The 14,627-nt window shown below is 31.7% G+C and overlaps 1 protein-coding gene across 1 annotated transcript; it reads right to left on the minus strand.

Moving 5' to 3' along the window:
* Nucleotides 1-13,002: 13,002 nt before the first annotated feature.
* LOC119609061 (galectin-4-like) lies at nt 13,003-14,378 on the minus strand. Its single transcript, XM_037963746.1, is given in 4 exon segments — nt 13,003-13,320; nt 13,323-13,983; nt 14,046-14,161; nt 14,220-14,378. Coding segments are annotated over 4 exon segments (1,068 nt in total). The 5' UTR covers nt 14,259-14,378; the 3' UTR covers nt 13,003-13,068.
* Between the last annotated feature and the right edge of the window lie 249 nt (nt 14,379-14,627).

The raw sequence follows: 14,627 nt of genomic DNA on the forward strand, positions 1-14,627 counted from the left end.
AAAACTTTTCACTTAAATTAAGTCATAATATTCTTCAAGTGTTTCATATAATGATAAACAATTAAAATAGAACAGAAAATATCTATAAAATTGAAAATCGTAAATAATTTAAAGTAGCATCATCAAAACAAAAAATCTATAAGAAATCAATTCTGACATCTAGCAACAAAATCTATCTTTGCACAGAGATATACACACACCTATAAAAACTCTAACAAATACTGACACAAAATAACCACAGACACAAGTCATAAATGTCAAATGAAATGTCATTAAAACATGCGTATATGTCCATATTGAATATTGCCTCTAAGTCTAAAAACTACGAGAAAAACAATTCTGAAAAACTCTTGTTGTACTAAATCAAAAATCTAAAATTTAAAGAAATCAAAAAAAATCATCACTAAATGACAGAAAAAAACTTAAACTTCAGATACTTTAGAGTAGTTGCTGCAGCAGTCGTAATAAAGTAGCAATTGGCGCAAATATTGCTGCAAAAGCAGCAGTTAACCAATGGTAGCTGCTGCATCTACGAGAAATAAACAATATTTTTGCGATTTATTAAAACTGATAATCGATTAAATAAATGGTCATGATCAAATTGTAGAAAAAAACATTTATATGTAGAAGAAATAAGAAATCAATAAAAGCATGAGTGATATAAATAAGAAAGTTTTATATAGTCGTTAATAGTTGGAGTGTATTATACCCTACTTGTAATTTTAATAACCAACAATAAATCAGTGATATAGATATAAATCAAATAAGAACCAATCTCAAAATGTATTTCTTAAATTCCCATTATATATTTTTTCGCTTAAGTAATTTCAGATGAATTGCAAAAAATTTAATTTTTATCAAATAGTAAAATAGGTCATAAAAAAGTCTACTTAAATAACTGAAGCCTTAAAATTAATGCTGCTGCTATTTTGTGACGGTGATGTTGATGACGTGGAGGATGATTATTATGATGATGCTTTACAATTATGACTAAATGATGGACTGCTTATGCTATCTCTGACTACATGTCTGTCTTTTCTGTCTGTATTACCAAAACCAGTGATGCCAAGTGTAGGGATTTTTCCCTTTTTGTAGGGATTTTTTTCAAAAATTTCACGTGTAGGGAAAAAGGGAAAGATTTCTTACTATTGTCAAATTGTAGGGATTTTTCAAATTCATAGTTTTTAACAACTAAAAATATACTCTTTCATGTATTAAACTTTTAAATTAAAAATGAAATCAGTTTTAAGTGTATCGTTAGTAAAAATTCCGCTTGTAATTTCTACAATATATGTACCTACATATCGCTACAAGACTGGCATAATCCAAAATTCGGCTTTCTTGAACTAAGGTCTTCAAAGCATGCGACATATTAAAATCTTTCATATAGATTTATGAAATTTCAAATATGTCTATTATTTTCGATGTGAAATCGATTTTTTGTAAACGTAAAAACTAAAACCCACGTTTTTGTGAATATTAGACAACTAAAAATTTAATTTCAATTTAGATGAGAAACATATTAACCTCAACTATCTGAATCTGGATTTTTAAAACCCCTTGATTTGTTTAAAAGTTATTAAAAAAATAGTTAAATGTCATTAAATATTCATATCCATTTTTCTTGAAACGACTTTTTGGATTATGCCAATCCTGTAGGGCGATATATTCTGACTCCTTATAGATAGAGTAGTCGGGGGCTTAATGCAGTAACTCTGGATTGAAAAAATGAATTTAATGTTCTGAAAATTTATAAAAGTAAACCGCAAAAAGTAAACGCAAAAGTAAACCTTATTTAAAATAATTATTTTATGAAAATTTTTTTGTTGGAGGCACATAAAATAAATTTTTATCACGATTCGATATACTGCCATAAATCTTTCAATTGTTTTTTTTAATCTTAACTGAAGAGTCAGGGTTGGAAGATTTGTATGATGTAAAATTGAAAGAAAAAAAATTTTAAACTTAAATTCTAGAAATTTCATTCCTAAAAATTAAAAAAAATACATACATATATTTATATTATAAAACAGAGCTAATATTTTAGTTTTTGATGTTATTTTTGTATTTTTTAAGATAAACTTTGAAAAAAATGGAAAAAAGTAGTGTAGGGAAAAATGTAGGGAAAATAAAAAGTGGGTGTAGGGAAAAAAGGGATTTTTTCTCATAAGCGTAGGGATTTCTGAAAAAAATCTCCTGGCATCACTGACCAAAACATACACATAAACGTCTGCTATTATTGTTACGGCCGTTAATAATAAACCAGGTCTACTACACACTTCATATACAGTGTCTCTCATAATTATTCGAATTTGGGTAAACTATAAAAAGAAACCAAATTTAATAATATATTTTGTGTGCAAAATAAATAAATTAATTTGTTATATTGTCTAGATAGTCCTTATGTTTGATATCACGCTTTTTAAAACTTGAAAAATTTGCATTGACTTAAATTAATTGTGCTTTTTTAAAAAAAGTCCATGAAATTGCCTCACAAAAGTATACGAATTTTCCCTGTATTTCATATTTGATCATATTATACGCAATACAAATTTTAGAATCGAATGGTTTTTATGCGTAATATTGTTTTAAGGGGTTACTATCCACGGAAAGGATATATTTTTGGCCCATTGGTCCACAATTTTGGGGAATTTGTACCCTCTTTTCATGTAATATCATTAAAATAGCGATTTTTGGCCATAATTGTAAATTTTTCTCCTTTTTTCCAGAGATAAAACAAAAATTTGATATTGGGACTTAAAAGACCCCTTGGGGTATCTAAAAATAATATCTTTTGTTACAAGAATCTGTATTTAAACGTTCCAAGATAAATTATTCGGACCATTCTTCTTTCGCTAATTCAATATATTGGAACATAAGTCCATTTTTATAATACTAGGATCAACTATTTTCGGGGAAAGTTTTCTGGTATATATTCTTTTAGATATCAGCTTTTATACATTTTAAGTTTTCAATGTGTTGTGGAAGTGTACAACTCCAAAACATGCCTCGAAGAAACACCATTCAAAATAGTAAAATCATTATTTTTATATACCAATGGCCTCCATGCTGCATGGCACGATATCATTATGATCACATCAAAAATGTTGATATGTGTTTAAATATTATTTACTATGATCAAATTAAAACCAAGATTTAGGACTTACAGTGTTATTGTAACGGGCAACATAAGCGTGAAAGTTACGAGTAGTAAAAACTGAAATCTACTATACAGGATGACGTTTTGTTAAGGCATGTTTTGGGGTTGTATACCGCTATAATATATTGAAAATTTAAAATACATTAGTGCCAATATGTACATGAATATACACTAGACAACTTTGTCGAAAAATATCGTCCCTAGAGGTACGAAAAGGGACTTATGATCCAGATAATTCAATTAGAAACTGAAAAACGATACCAAAAATACATCTTGGAACGTTTAAGTACAGATCCTTATAACAAAAAATATTATTTTTAGATACCCTAAGGGTTCTATTAAATTCCAATATTAAATTTTGGTTTTATTTCTGGAAAAAGGGTGAAAACATTACAAATATAGCCAAAAATCGCCATTTTAATGATATTACATGAAAAGAGGGTACAAATCCCCCAAAATTGTGGACCAAATGGGTCAAAAATATATCCATGCGGTTGATAGTAACCCCTTAAAACCATATTAAGCATAAAACCATGCGATTCTAAAATTTGTGTATCGTATAATATGATCAAATATGAAATACAGGAAAAATTCGCATACTTTTGTGAAGTAGTTTCATGGACTTTTTTTAAAAAAAGCACAACTAATTTAAGTAAATGTAAAGTTTTCAATTTTTAAGGGGCGTGATATCAAAACTAAGGACTATCTAGACAATATAACAAATTAACTTATTTATTTTCCACACAAAATATATTATTAAATTTGGTTTCTTTTCATAGTTTACCTAAATTCGAATACTTATGAGAGACACTGTACATGGACCACATGATTATGGTCTATTTGAAAATGATGAATAAAACGAAAAGAAAACACAATTCAAGCAGCAAAAGTAAGAAAAAGAGTCACAAGCGACATCTGACATTTATGTCTACATGTGTTTAGCAAGACAGTTGACATATGTTTGTTTATATAAGACAATACAAACTCATATATATATTTTAAGATCTCCTCGCAGCCTTCTTGCTTATTGTACCTTAGATCAAATCATCAGATCCATCCAATAAAAATCATACAGTTCTCAAGGATGTTCAAATTTATGCATTAATCACAAATAAATAAATGGTACCATATTAAAAAAGAAATATATTATACCAAAGAAACTCCATTGAAACTTCACATATTTATAGAGGCGGCTTTTTAAGTTTTTTTTTTTTCTTTAAATATGATTTTTTCTTAAAAATGAAGTCAACTTCGAATATGGTCCGTATTTGTTTAGTCTTATTATGATCAATAAAAAGCACAACAGTAAAAGTATTTTTCATATTTAGTTAAGACGAATGTGAAATACGCTTCTATAGAACAGTCTATAGTCTGGACTATAGAACAGTCTATAGTCTGGACTATAGAACAGTCTATAGTCTGGACTATAGAACAGTCTATAGTCTGGACTATAGAACAGTCTATAGTCTGGACTATAGAACAGTCTATAGTCTGGACTATAGAACAGTCTATAGTCTGGACTATAGAACAGTCTATAGTCTGGAATATAGAACAGTCTATAGTCTAGACTATAGAACAGTCTATAGTCTGGACTATAGAACAGTCTATAGTCTGGACTATAGAACAGTCTATAGTCTGGACTATAGAACAGTCTATAGTCTGGACTATAGAACAGTCTATAGTCTGGACTATAGAACAATCTATAGTCTGGACTATAGAACAATCTATAGTCTGGACTATAGAACAGTCTATAGTTTGGACTATAGAACAGTCTATAGTTTGGACTATAGAACAGTCTATAGTTTGGACTATAGAACAGTCTACAGTTTGGACTATAGAACAGTCTATAGTCTGGACTATAGAACAGTCTATAGTCTGGACTATAGAACAGTCTATAGTCTGGACTATAGAACAGCCTATAGTCTGGACTATAGAACAGCCTATAGTCTGGACTATAGAACAGTCTATAGTCTGGACTATAGAACAGTCTATAGTCTGGACTATAGAACAGTCTATAGTCTGGACTATAGAACAGTCTATAGTCTGGACTATAGAAACACTCTATAGTCTGGACTATAGAGCAGTCTATAGTCTGGACTATAGAACACTCTATAGTCTGGTCTGTAGAACACTCTATAGTCTGGTCTGTAGAACAGTCTATAGTCTGGACTATAGAACACTCTATAGTCTGGACTATAGAACAGTCTATAGTCGAATGTGAATTACGCTTCTATAGAACAGTCTATAGTCTGGACTATAGAACAGTCTATAGTCTGGACTATAGAACAGTCTATAGTCTGGACTATAGAACAGTCTATAGTCTGGACTATAGAACAGTCTATAGTCTGGACTATAGAACAGTCTATAGTTTGGACTATAGAACAGTCTATAGTATGGACTATAGGACAGCCTATAGTCTGGACTATAGAACAGTCTATAGTCTGGACTATAGAACAGTCTATAGTCTGGACTACAGAACAATCTATAGTCTGGACTATAGAACAGTCTATAGTCTGGACTATAGAACAGTCTATAGTCTGGACTATAGAACAGCCTATAGTCTGGACTATAGAACAGCCTATAGTCTGGACTATAGAACAGTCTATATTCAGAACTATAGAACAGTCTATAGTCTGGACTATAGAACAGTCTATAGTCTGGACTATAGAACAGTCTATAGTCTGGACTATAGAACAGTCTATAGTCTGGACTATAGAACAGTCTATAGTCTGGACTATAGAACAGTCTATAGTCTGGACTATAGAAAAGTCTATAGTCTAGACTATAGAAAAGTCTATAGTCTGGACTATAGAAAAGTCTATAGTCTAGACTATAGAACAGTCTAGATTCTGGACTATAGAACAGTCTGAAGTCTGGTCTATATAACAGTCTATAGTTCCGACTTTAATACAGTCTGTACTTTAGAACAATCTTTATCCAAGACTATAAAATAGTACATTTTCTGGACTATTGAAGTTTTAGTGTTTAAGTTTAAGTTTTTTCACTTAAACCCATAAACGAGTTTTCGGGTATTCTGATTGCAATCTTCTTAAAAGTTTGGTAGCCAACACTTTATGGAATCAAATACGCTGAATTTTATTATAAATTTAAGAAAAAAATCACATAAAAAATAAAAACCAATAAAAGTTATTGCTGAACTGAACTTGAAAATATTTTCAAATCGTATCAACAGGCATCAACAAATGTTTTCATAAGTCTCAAATATATTAGTATGTATGGATATGAATGCAACCTGAATGCAGGCACAATATTCAATTGTATATTGACTGTTTATAATTTTTTTTTTTTTTCGATTGTCACAGAATAAAAAATTAAATAAACTGAAACATAAGCAGAACTCCTTTATGATGATGAGGAGGACAATGCTGACGATGATGAAATGTATGCATTAATTTTATTATTTATTGTTGAACGTGCAGTGCAACAGCAAATTCGAGTGGCACAAGTACTACATAGACATATGGATGCATGCATGCATGTATGTTTGTTTGAGGGGCATCTTTCGTTCCACATGCCTGACATAACGTCCATTGGTTGGCCAACTCGCTCGTACGCATCATCATTATTATTTACTCATATTTTCTTGGTTGATTTTAAGAGTAGATTGGAACAGAGTTATGTTTAAGTCCAGGCACTGGCTGTTACTCTGTTATGATTTAAAATGTTTCATATTAAAAAATGTTTAAAAATGCGTGGCGCATAAGTGACAGTATTTAAGTTAAAGTAGTCATACACATTCTTTTATTTATTTCTTAACATTTTTTTTTTGTTTCTTCTTCGTTTTTAAATGTTTTTTATTGCTGAACTTACAATGAAATATTGAATACAAAAATAAAAAGCGATAACAACTAAAAAAAGTCACTAGAATTATGATAAAAAGAATCAACAATTTTGCTCAAATTAAGTCAGTGTTTTAAAGTTGTTTTTTTGTATTTTTTTACTGATTTCATTCTTTCTCTAAGTGTATTTTAATTAAATTCATTATGCATGTTTTAATTAAGATGATTATTTTAAATGACTTCTTGCATCGTAACGAAAAAAAAAACGTAAATAATAATTAAAATGTTTTTTTTTTTTTTGCATAATTCATTAAAATTTAATGGTTTATTGCCAAAAACGGAACTAAGAATTAATAGTTGCATTCTCTGTGCTGACTCGTTGCATTTAATATATTACTCGATATTCTAAAAATCCGGAACTACATATTTATATGGTGCCAGATTTTATCAGAATTATAAAGAAAATAATAATGTTAAAAAAAGGAATTTGCTTCACATAATTTCTTTCAGTATAATTATTTTTTAATTATGTTTAAAATGTGAAGTTAAATAATTGCATAAATAAATATACCCTACACCACGTCCGTCTGTCTGTCTGTCTGCGTGTCTGTCTGTCTGTCCGTCTGTCTGTTTGTTTGTTTGTTTGTCTGTCTTTCTGTCCGTAGGTCTGTCCATGTAAACCTAGTGCGCACGCTACATGTCGCATTTTTCAAAACAATTTAATGAAAGTTTCCTTATTTTATCATTTGGTATTATAATGTAATATAATAAGTTAATCTAAATTCTAAGTGATCGCAGAATTCTAGATTAGATACAGAAATATGGAAGGATAGAGTCATGATCGAATTTTAATAAGTATTTAAATAAAATTACATATAGTAGCCATCGATCATTTATTTTAGATCTAATCATTTAAGCTTTTTTGAAAAAGCTTTGTTTAGTTTAGACACAAACCTTTTATATAGAAATGTATTTGTGTCAATGATTAAAGCTTTAATACTGCCATTATCAAATGATCGCAAACTGGTCGAAATTCGATATCGAATTATAATATCTACAAACTTTACGACACACTTATTACATCTATATCATAAACGATATTTTTAAGAGTAGACGATAACAGCAGAAAAGGAAATAAGGTGAGAAGTGTATAATAGGTTATGAATGTGTAGACCTTCAATAACTCTAATCTGAACTATAAGTAAAAAGTTTCTTAGTTTATGGTTGTATTGCTTATCCTTTTTAACTTATACCTCTGCGATCTATTCCAAAAGTGATACGTAGTTTCAATGCATCTTCTTCATATGGGTTCCAGGACATAAGGGCATCCGGGGAAATGAAATATCTGATGAATGCGCATAGACTTAACCCTTGCGCAAAGGGATATTCACACTCCCCTGGTGACCCTATCAAAAATGATAGATGACTGGACTTTGAGTGAGACGGAAGTCAGGTGGTCAAATATCACCACTTGTAGAATATCGAGACTGCTTTGGCAATATTTTCCAAAAGCAATACATAGTACCAATGCTTCTTCTTGATATGGGTTCCAGGACATGAGGACATCCGGGGAAATGAAATATTTGATGACTGAGCATCCAAAGGGTCGTCCCTAGACTTATCCCTTGCGCAAATGGATATTCAGACTCCCCTGACTCCCCCTATCAAAATTGATAGATGACTGGGCTTTGAATGAGACGGAACAGGTGGTCAAATGTAGAATATCGAGACTGCTTTAGCCCACTCTGACAACGGATAGGACTAGGACTCTCTTGTCTTTTAGTAAGAACTCGATTAGGCTTCTCACTGGTATAAATACTAGGCACTGTATGATTGGACATATGTATGTCGGAACGTAAGGGGTACACACGTTAGAGCTACTGTAGAATCTGTTTGGTTCAGAAGAAAAGGAATCGGTACTAAACCTTATATGTGACTGCCCAGCCATACTAGAACACAGACTACTCTATCTAGGCAAGAGCTCTACCTCCATGATCTGGACTGTTTCAGAGATGCGTCACTAGTATTAGGAATTACGGCTGGTTTTCACGGGGACCACAAGAACCTAGTAGTCAACGATATTAGAGAGGTAAACCATTCTCTGAACTTAAGGCAATGACAATTCTAAGGGTATAACAATGGCCCTCAAGGTCTCCAAATGAACTCGCTAACTAGCAGGCAACCCACGTAACTTAACCTTCAATGCTTTTGGTTTCTCTAATCGGTACTTCCGAATAAGAATATTTTCATAGCCTACGCCACTACAGTGCGGAGATATATCAATCGGTTTAGAATCACCGTCTATACCGACTAAGCTATGGCCGTCTGTCTGTGTGTCCATGTGAAAACCTTGGCACATACTCTTCTCTTAACCCAAGAATGAAAATGGTTGAAATCGATTCATAATTTACATAGACCCCATATAATAGGGCATTGGAACTTATAATTATGTTAAATGTTGTAGTATCTTTAGAAAAAATCATAAGAACTCAGTTTTATATACATAAGTCTAAATGAAAGCCTCGATTTTCGTAATGACTCTAGTCCCCATACAAAGTCTCCTTCAGAAAATGACTTGTAAGTCAATAATTCCCTTATAAACACTATTTAACCTTTGCTTCTATATAAATACACTTTCAGAAAATAATTTTTGGGACAATGAATTATTCAAATATATCGGAATTAAGGTTAAAAATAACTTAAAAGCTTTATTTAAGAATTAATACATACTAGTACATTCCCGACTACACCCGAGATTAAATATTTATATTTTTGAGAAATTATTGAGCTTCGTATTTGTATGTCTAGTTTTAATTTAGATTTTAGAGAATATATTTATTTACATTTATATATAGAAAGTAAAAAGATAACCACAAATTATTTAAGTAGTCAAGATCATTTAATATCAAAGAAAGAAAAAAAAAACGATGTCTTTATAAAACTTTAACTTTTCTATATAAATAATAATTATGATTAATTTTTAATAATAAAAATTAAAAAAATATATTTTCTCGGTTCTATACCATATGCGTTTCTGTATCTATTCAAACAGTTATTTAAATCAGATCTGAACAACATGAAGACAATAAAATTTCTCTTAATGGGCAATAAAAATGTGGGTAAATCTACTCTTTTGGATGCATACCTGTGGAAATTGAAATATGGTAGGCCTATCATGATCACACTAGCGAAGAAATCCGTTATATAATTGATGTCATCGAAATCGAGACCGTCAAGGAATTGCGAGCACATTTTACCGAACATATCGAAATGAAAAATATATATTTTGTTTGTTTCAATGTCAACGATAGGAAGACATTGCATACAGCACGTAATGAATGGATATTGGAATTGTTGCAACACAATCCAAAAACAAGAATATTCCTTGTGGGTTTACAGTGTGATTTGCGTGATCAGATTCTAAACGAAATTAAAACAGGACTGTGTGAGTTACAGTGATGGTGTAACGATTTCACGTTACTATGAAAATGTCCAATATTTGGAATGTTCGAGCAATAAATTAGATAGTGTTGAGAATTTATTTGATAAGGCCATCAAAATTGTACTCTATGAAGATGGCCCCTATGAAAATGAACAGAAAATTATTGAGTTTTATGAACAAATACAAATAAGTTTTAAATTTAAGAGATGCGATTGTGACAGCGTTTGTGAACAGTGTGAGTAAGGTGAGGGGAAGGGGATATTATTTTAAAATTACATGTTATAATTTTTTGTATTTTATATTATTAAAATATTGACTTTAATAAAGTTTTATATTAATTTTAAAATACTAGTGTTTCTAAGTAAATCAAGCCCTCTGAAGGGGACTTTATATGGGAGCTAGGGTGAAGTGAATACCGACAATACATACACTTGAATCAATCCAGATTGGTTTTAATAATACGATATGTCCGGTTTGGCTTGAAACATCTCGAATCAGCCAAGTACGAAAAAGTTGGTTTTAGCGCAATTTAAGCCTTTGTGGGATCATAGTTATCTGATTTAAGATGAAATTCAGCATAACATAATTTTATAAAAAAATCTCTCTTTTAAGGATCGGCCCATATTTGACCCAAAGTCCCATATAAAGCCACTTTTGGAAATGTGGTTTTTCATCAATAAATTGCTTAAATACGTCGGAATTACGTTAAAATTCAACATAAACGTTTTTTTATGAAAAATAAATAATTTTTAAAATATACTAATGGTGTAGGGTGTTATATGGTCCCATGCGCCACAACAATTCCTACATATATTTCTTTATACTATTTTGTATTCAAATCAATAATATTTAACATCAATTTGATAATTTTGTTGTTAATTTTACTAACGTAAGGTCAGTTTAGTCAGTTAGTTAGTTAGTTAGTTAGTTAGTTAGTTAGTTAGTTAGTTAGTTAGTTAGTTAGTTAGTTAGTTAGTTATAGAGTAGTTCGTTAGTTAGTTAGTTAGTTAGTTCGTTAGTTAGTTTCGTTAGTTAGTTAGGTAGTTCGTTCGTTAGTTTCGTTCGTTCGTCGGTCGTTCGTTCGTCGTTCGTTTCGTTCGTTAGTTCGTTCGTTCGTTCGTTCGTTCGTTCGTTCGTTCGTTTCGTTCGTTCGTTCGTTTCGTTCGTTCGTTCTTCGTTCGTTCGTTCGTTCGTTCGTTCGTTAGTTCGTTCGTTCGTTCGTTCGTTCGTTCGTTCGTTCGTTCGTTCGTTCGTTCGTTTCGTTCGTTCGTTCGTTCGTTCGTTCGTTAGTTCGTTCGTTCGTTCGTTCGTTCTCGTTCGTTCGTTCGTTCGTTCGTTCGTTCGTTCGTTCGTTCGTTCGTTCGTTCGTTCGTTCGTTCGTTCTTCGTTCGTTCTTTCTTTCGTTCGTTCGTTCGTTCGTTCGTTCGTTCGTTCGTTCGTTCGTTTTTGTTCGTTCGTTCGTTCGTTCGTTCTTTCTTTTGCTTCGTTCGTTCTTTGTTCTTTATTTTTTTCTTTCGTTCGTTCGTTCTTTGTTCTCTCGTTAATCGGGCCAGTGCGCTCCTTTCTCAGTCCTAAGATCAACCATACCTGGGGCACACAGTACCAAGACGAGGTAAATTAATGGATCGGTTTCGATAAGCTGGAAGCACTAGAAAATTATACATCAAATTTTGTTAAATAGTCTTGTAAATGTTAACCTGTATTTTGATTACAAGATAGACTTAGACGGACGGATTAGCAAATCGACTGAAGTGGTTGTATGACCAATATTTTCTGCCGTTAGTACAGTGGTGTAGAGTAAAGCTTATATAACAGAAATATACGTCTCCTCAATGTCACAAAGAGGTCATTGTTTGTCAAAATTGTGAACTTAAATATAAAACCAAATCATCACACCTTTGTTGGATTTTTTGAAATCAATTTTATCCGATAACCACAAAGTCAAACCCTTATTAATCATGAACGTTTTCCTTTCTTTTCCCCTCTTCAACTATATTTATTAATTTACGATCAGTTTATATTTTTTTCCAATGATTAATATTCAATTACTTTTTAATATACGTTTAGTTTATTTTATCAAACCATAGAACAAAGATGAAAGAACTGAAATTTTTCTTGATTGGCGATACAAGTTCAAATACTTCAAATTTATTGGATACCTATCTATGGCAATTACATTTCGGCTATGCCTATCATGATCATATTATACTACATAGGCGCTATCGTATAACCCTTCACGAAATCTCTAGTACTGAAGAATTTCAACAGATTTTACCTCTAAATAGCTCGGAAGTCATATGCATTTGTTTACTTTGCTTTAATATGATGCGGAGGAGAACTTTCGAATCGATAAAGTATAAATGGTTAAGCCCACTTTTGGACACGAATACAAGAATATTTCTGGTGGCTTTACAGTGTAGCTTGAAGAATCGCCTCTTAACAAAATTACACCCTAATATTGGAAATGTTAAACCTATTGAGATTTCAAATTTGTGTCGAAATTATGATGGTCGAATTGGGTATTTGAAATGCTTAAATTTTAATAAGAAAAATGTTGGAAAACTATTTGAAAAAGCTATAAATAAGGTTTTGTACAGTAATTAAGAGCAAATAAATGGTATAATTTTTAATAAATAGTATCATTTTCAATAAATTTCAATCCTTTTTTAATCACTTTCAATGTCCACACTAAATAGCTTTATGTCGCCCGCTATAAAGCAAGTGTCAACATATTTCGGATTCACTTTATAGGGATAATCGGTAACCGGTTTATCATTCATATAAATTTCAAATGATTTTCTACCACGCACCACCACTAAATGAAAATCTGCACCGGGACGTAGACCAGTGGCCAACTCTGACTTTATTTCACCCGTCCATTTGCCATTGGCAAACGAATTACGAGCTATAACAGGTTCACACCAGTTTCACCATCACGTTGTCGGGTAAAACGAAACTCCAAGAGCAAGGCTATAGTTGGTTGAGGCCAAACATTTTGTCCCACTTGTAAAGCCACCTTAAAGGTATGAGGATTTAGACGTACATGACCCCTCACTCCAATACTATAGCCCAAATCAAAGAAACCCTTATCAAAGGTGGCATAATAGGGTAAAGGAAGGAAACGTTCTGCCGCATCGGTTGTTGCCAGTTCACAGCAATCTGCTTCTGATTCAAGATCCTCTAAATTGGAAGTATTAGCATAACGACCTCCCAAACGTACAATATGTGGTGTTTTGTCGGGACGCGTGGGATAATCAGTAACAATATTACGTTCAACATGAACATCTGTTATATCACCACGTATATCTATATTGCGTATATCATGAAAGGGCAGACGATGTGCAAATTTGGCTATATGCAAACCGTTAAGAGCGATCAGAATATGGTCAACAGTAAATAATACTTGTATTTCAAAAGTACTGCAACTATTCAAACGAAATGGTATGGCTGAATTTGTTTCCTCTACTCCCCAAATATGTTTTATACGTGAATTTCGTCCCAGAGAATTTGATGACACTCGACATGCTATACGTAGAGCAATATCTTTATTGGCATTATCCAAACCGAAATCAATAATAAAACTGTAATAAAAATAAAACAATTTAAAACTTTTTTTTTTTTGCATAGTTTCTCCGAAACTTACCGATCTCCATGACGTAGTATGTTACCACTAACAAAAAATGCCAAACCTTCTTGTATGCGTCCAAGTTTATTGTTTTGATATTTGGGATCTCCTTCGATGTCTGCATTTAAAGATTCCTAAATTGAAGATTTTTTTTAGTTTAAATAATTTAAAATTATATTTGCGCTTATTTACAGTGGAATCCGAAGTTTTGCCAAAACAATAAGCCAGCATGATGGGAGGGGATATTAAAATTTTATTAAGAAGCTTTTAAAATTTTATTTACTATAAATTTGTTTTCAAATTTTGTTTTGATTTTGAAATTTTAGTTTTGAGAGATTTTCAAAGGAGAACTTTAATATTTTTTAAATTGTTTGTTCTATTGTTTCGTTAGGTTTTTGTTATCGATAAATATACCAGTTTAAATGTGATCTTGATAATGAGACTAATTTTAATGATACTCGAACTTCGAACTGAGGTCCAAATATTTTCTCAGCGAAATCCTGTCCTATGCTTCCTAACTAACTAACTTTAACTTATAAAATTCCTGAATAATGGACTTGGAGGAGAGGGAGGAGATCGAGGCGGTTGGCGGGTTCAATT

The sequence above is a fragment of the Lucilia sericata genome, unplaced genomic scaffold (assembly GCF_015586225.1).
Source record: "Lucilia sericata isolate MDLA Ls3-8-SP2 unplaced genomic scaffold, ASM1558622v1 Contig000924F_arrow, whole genome shotgun sequence".
Lineage (NCBI taxonomy): Eukaryota > Metazoa > Arthropoda > Insecta > Diptera > Calliphoridae > Lucilia > Lucilia sericata.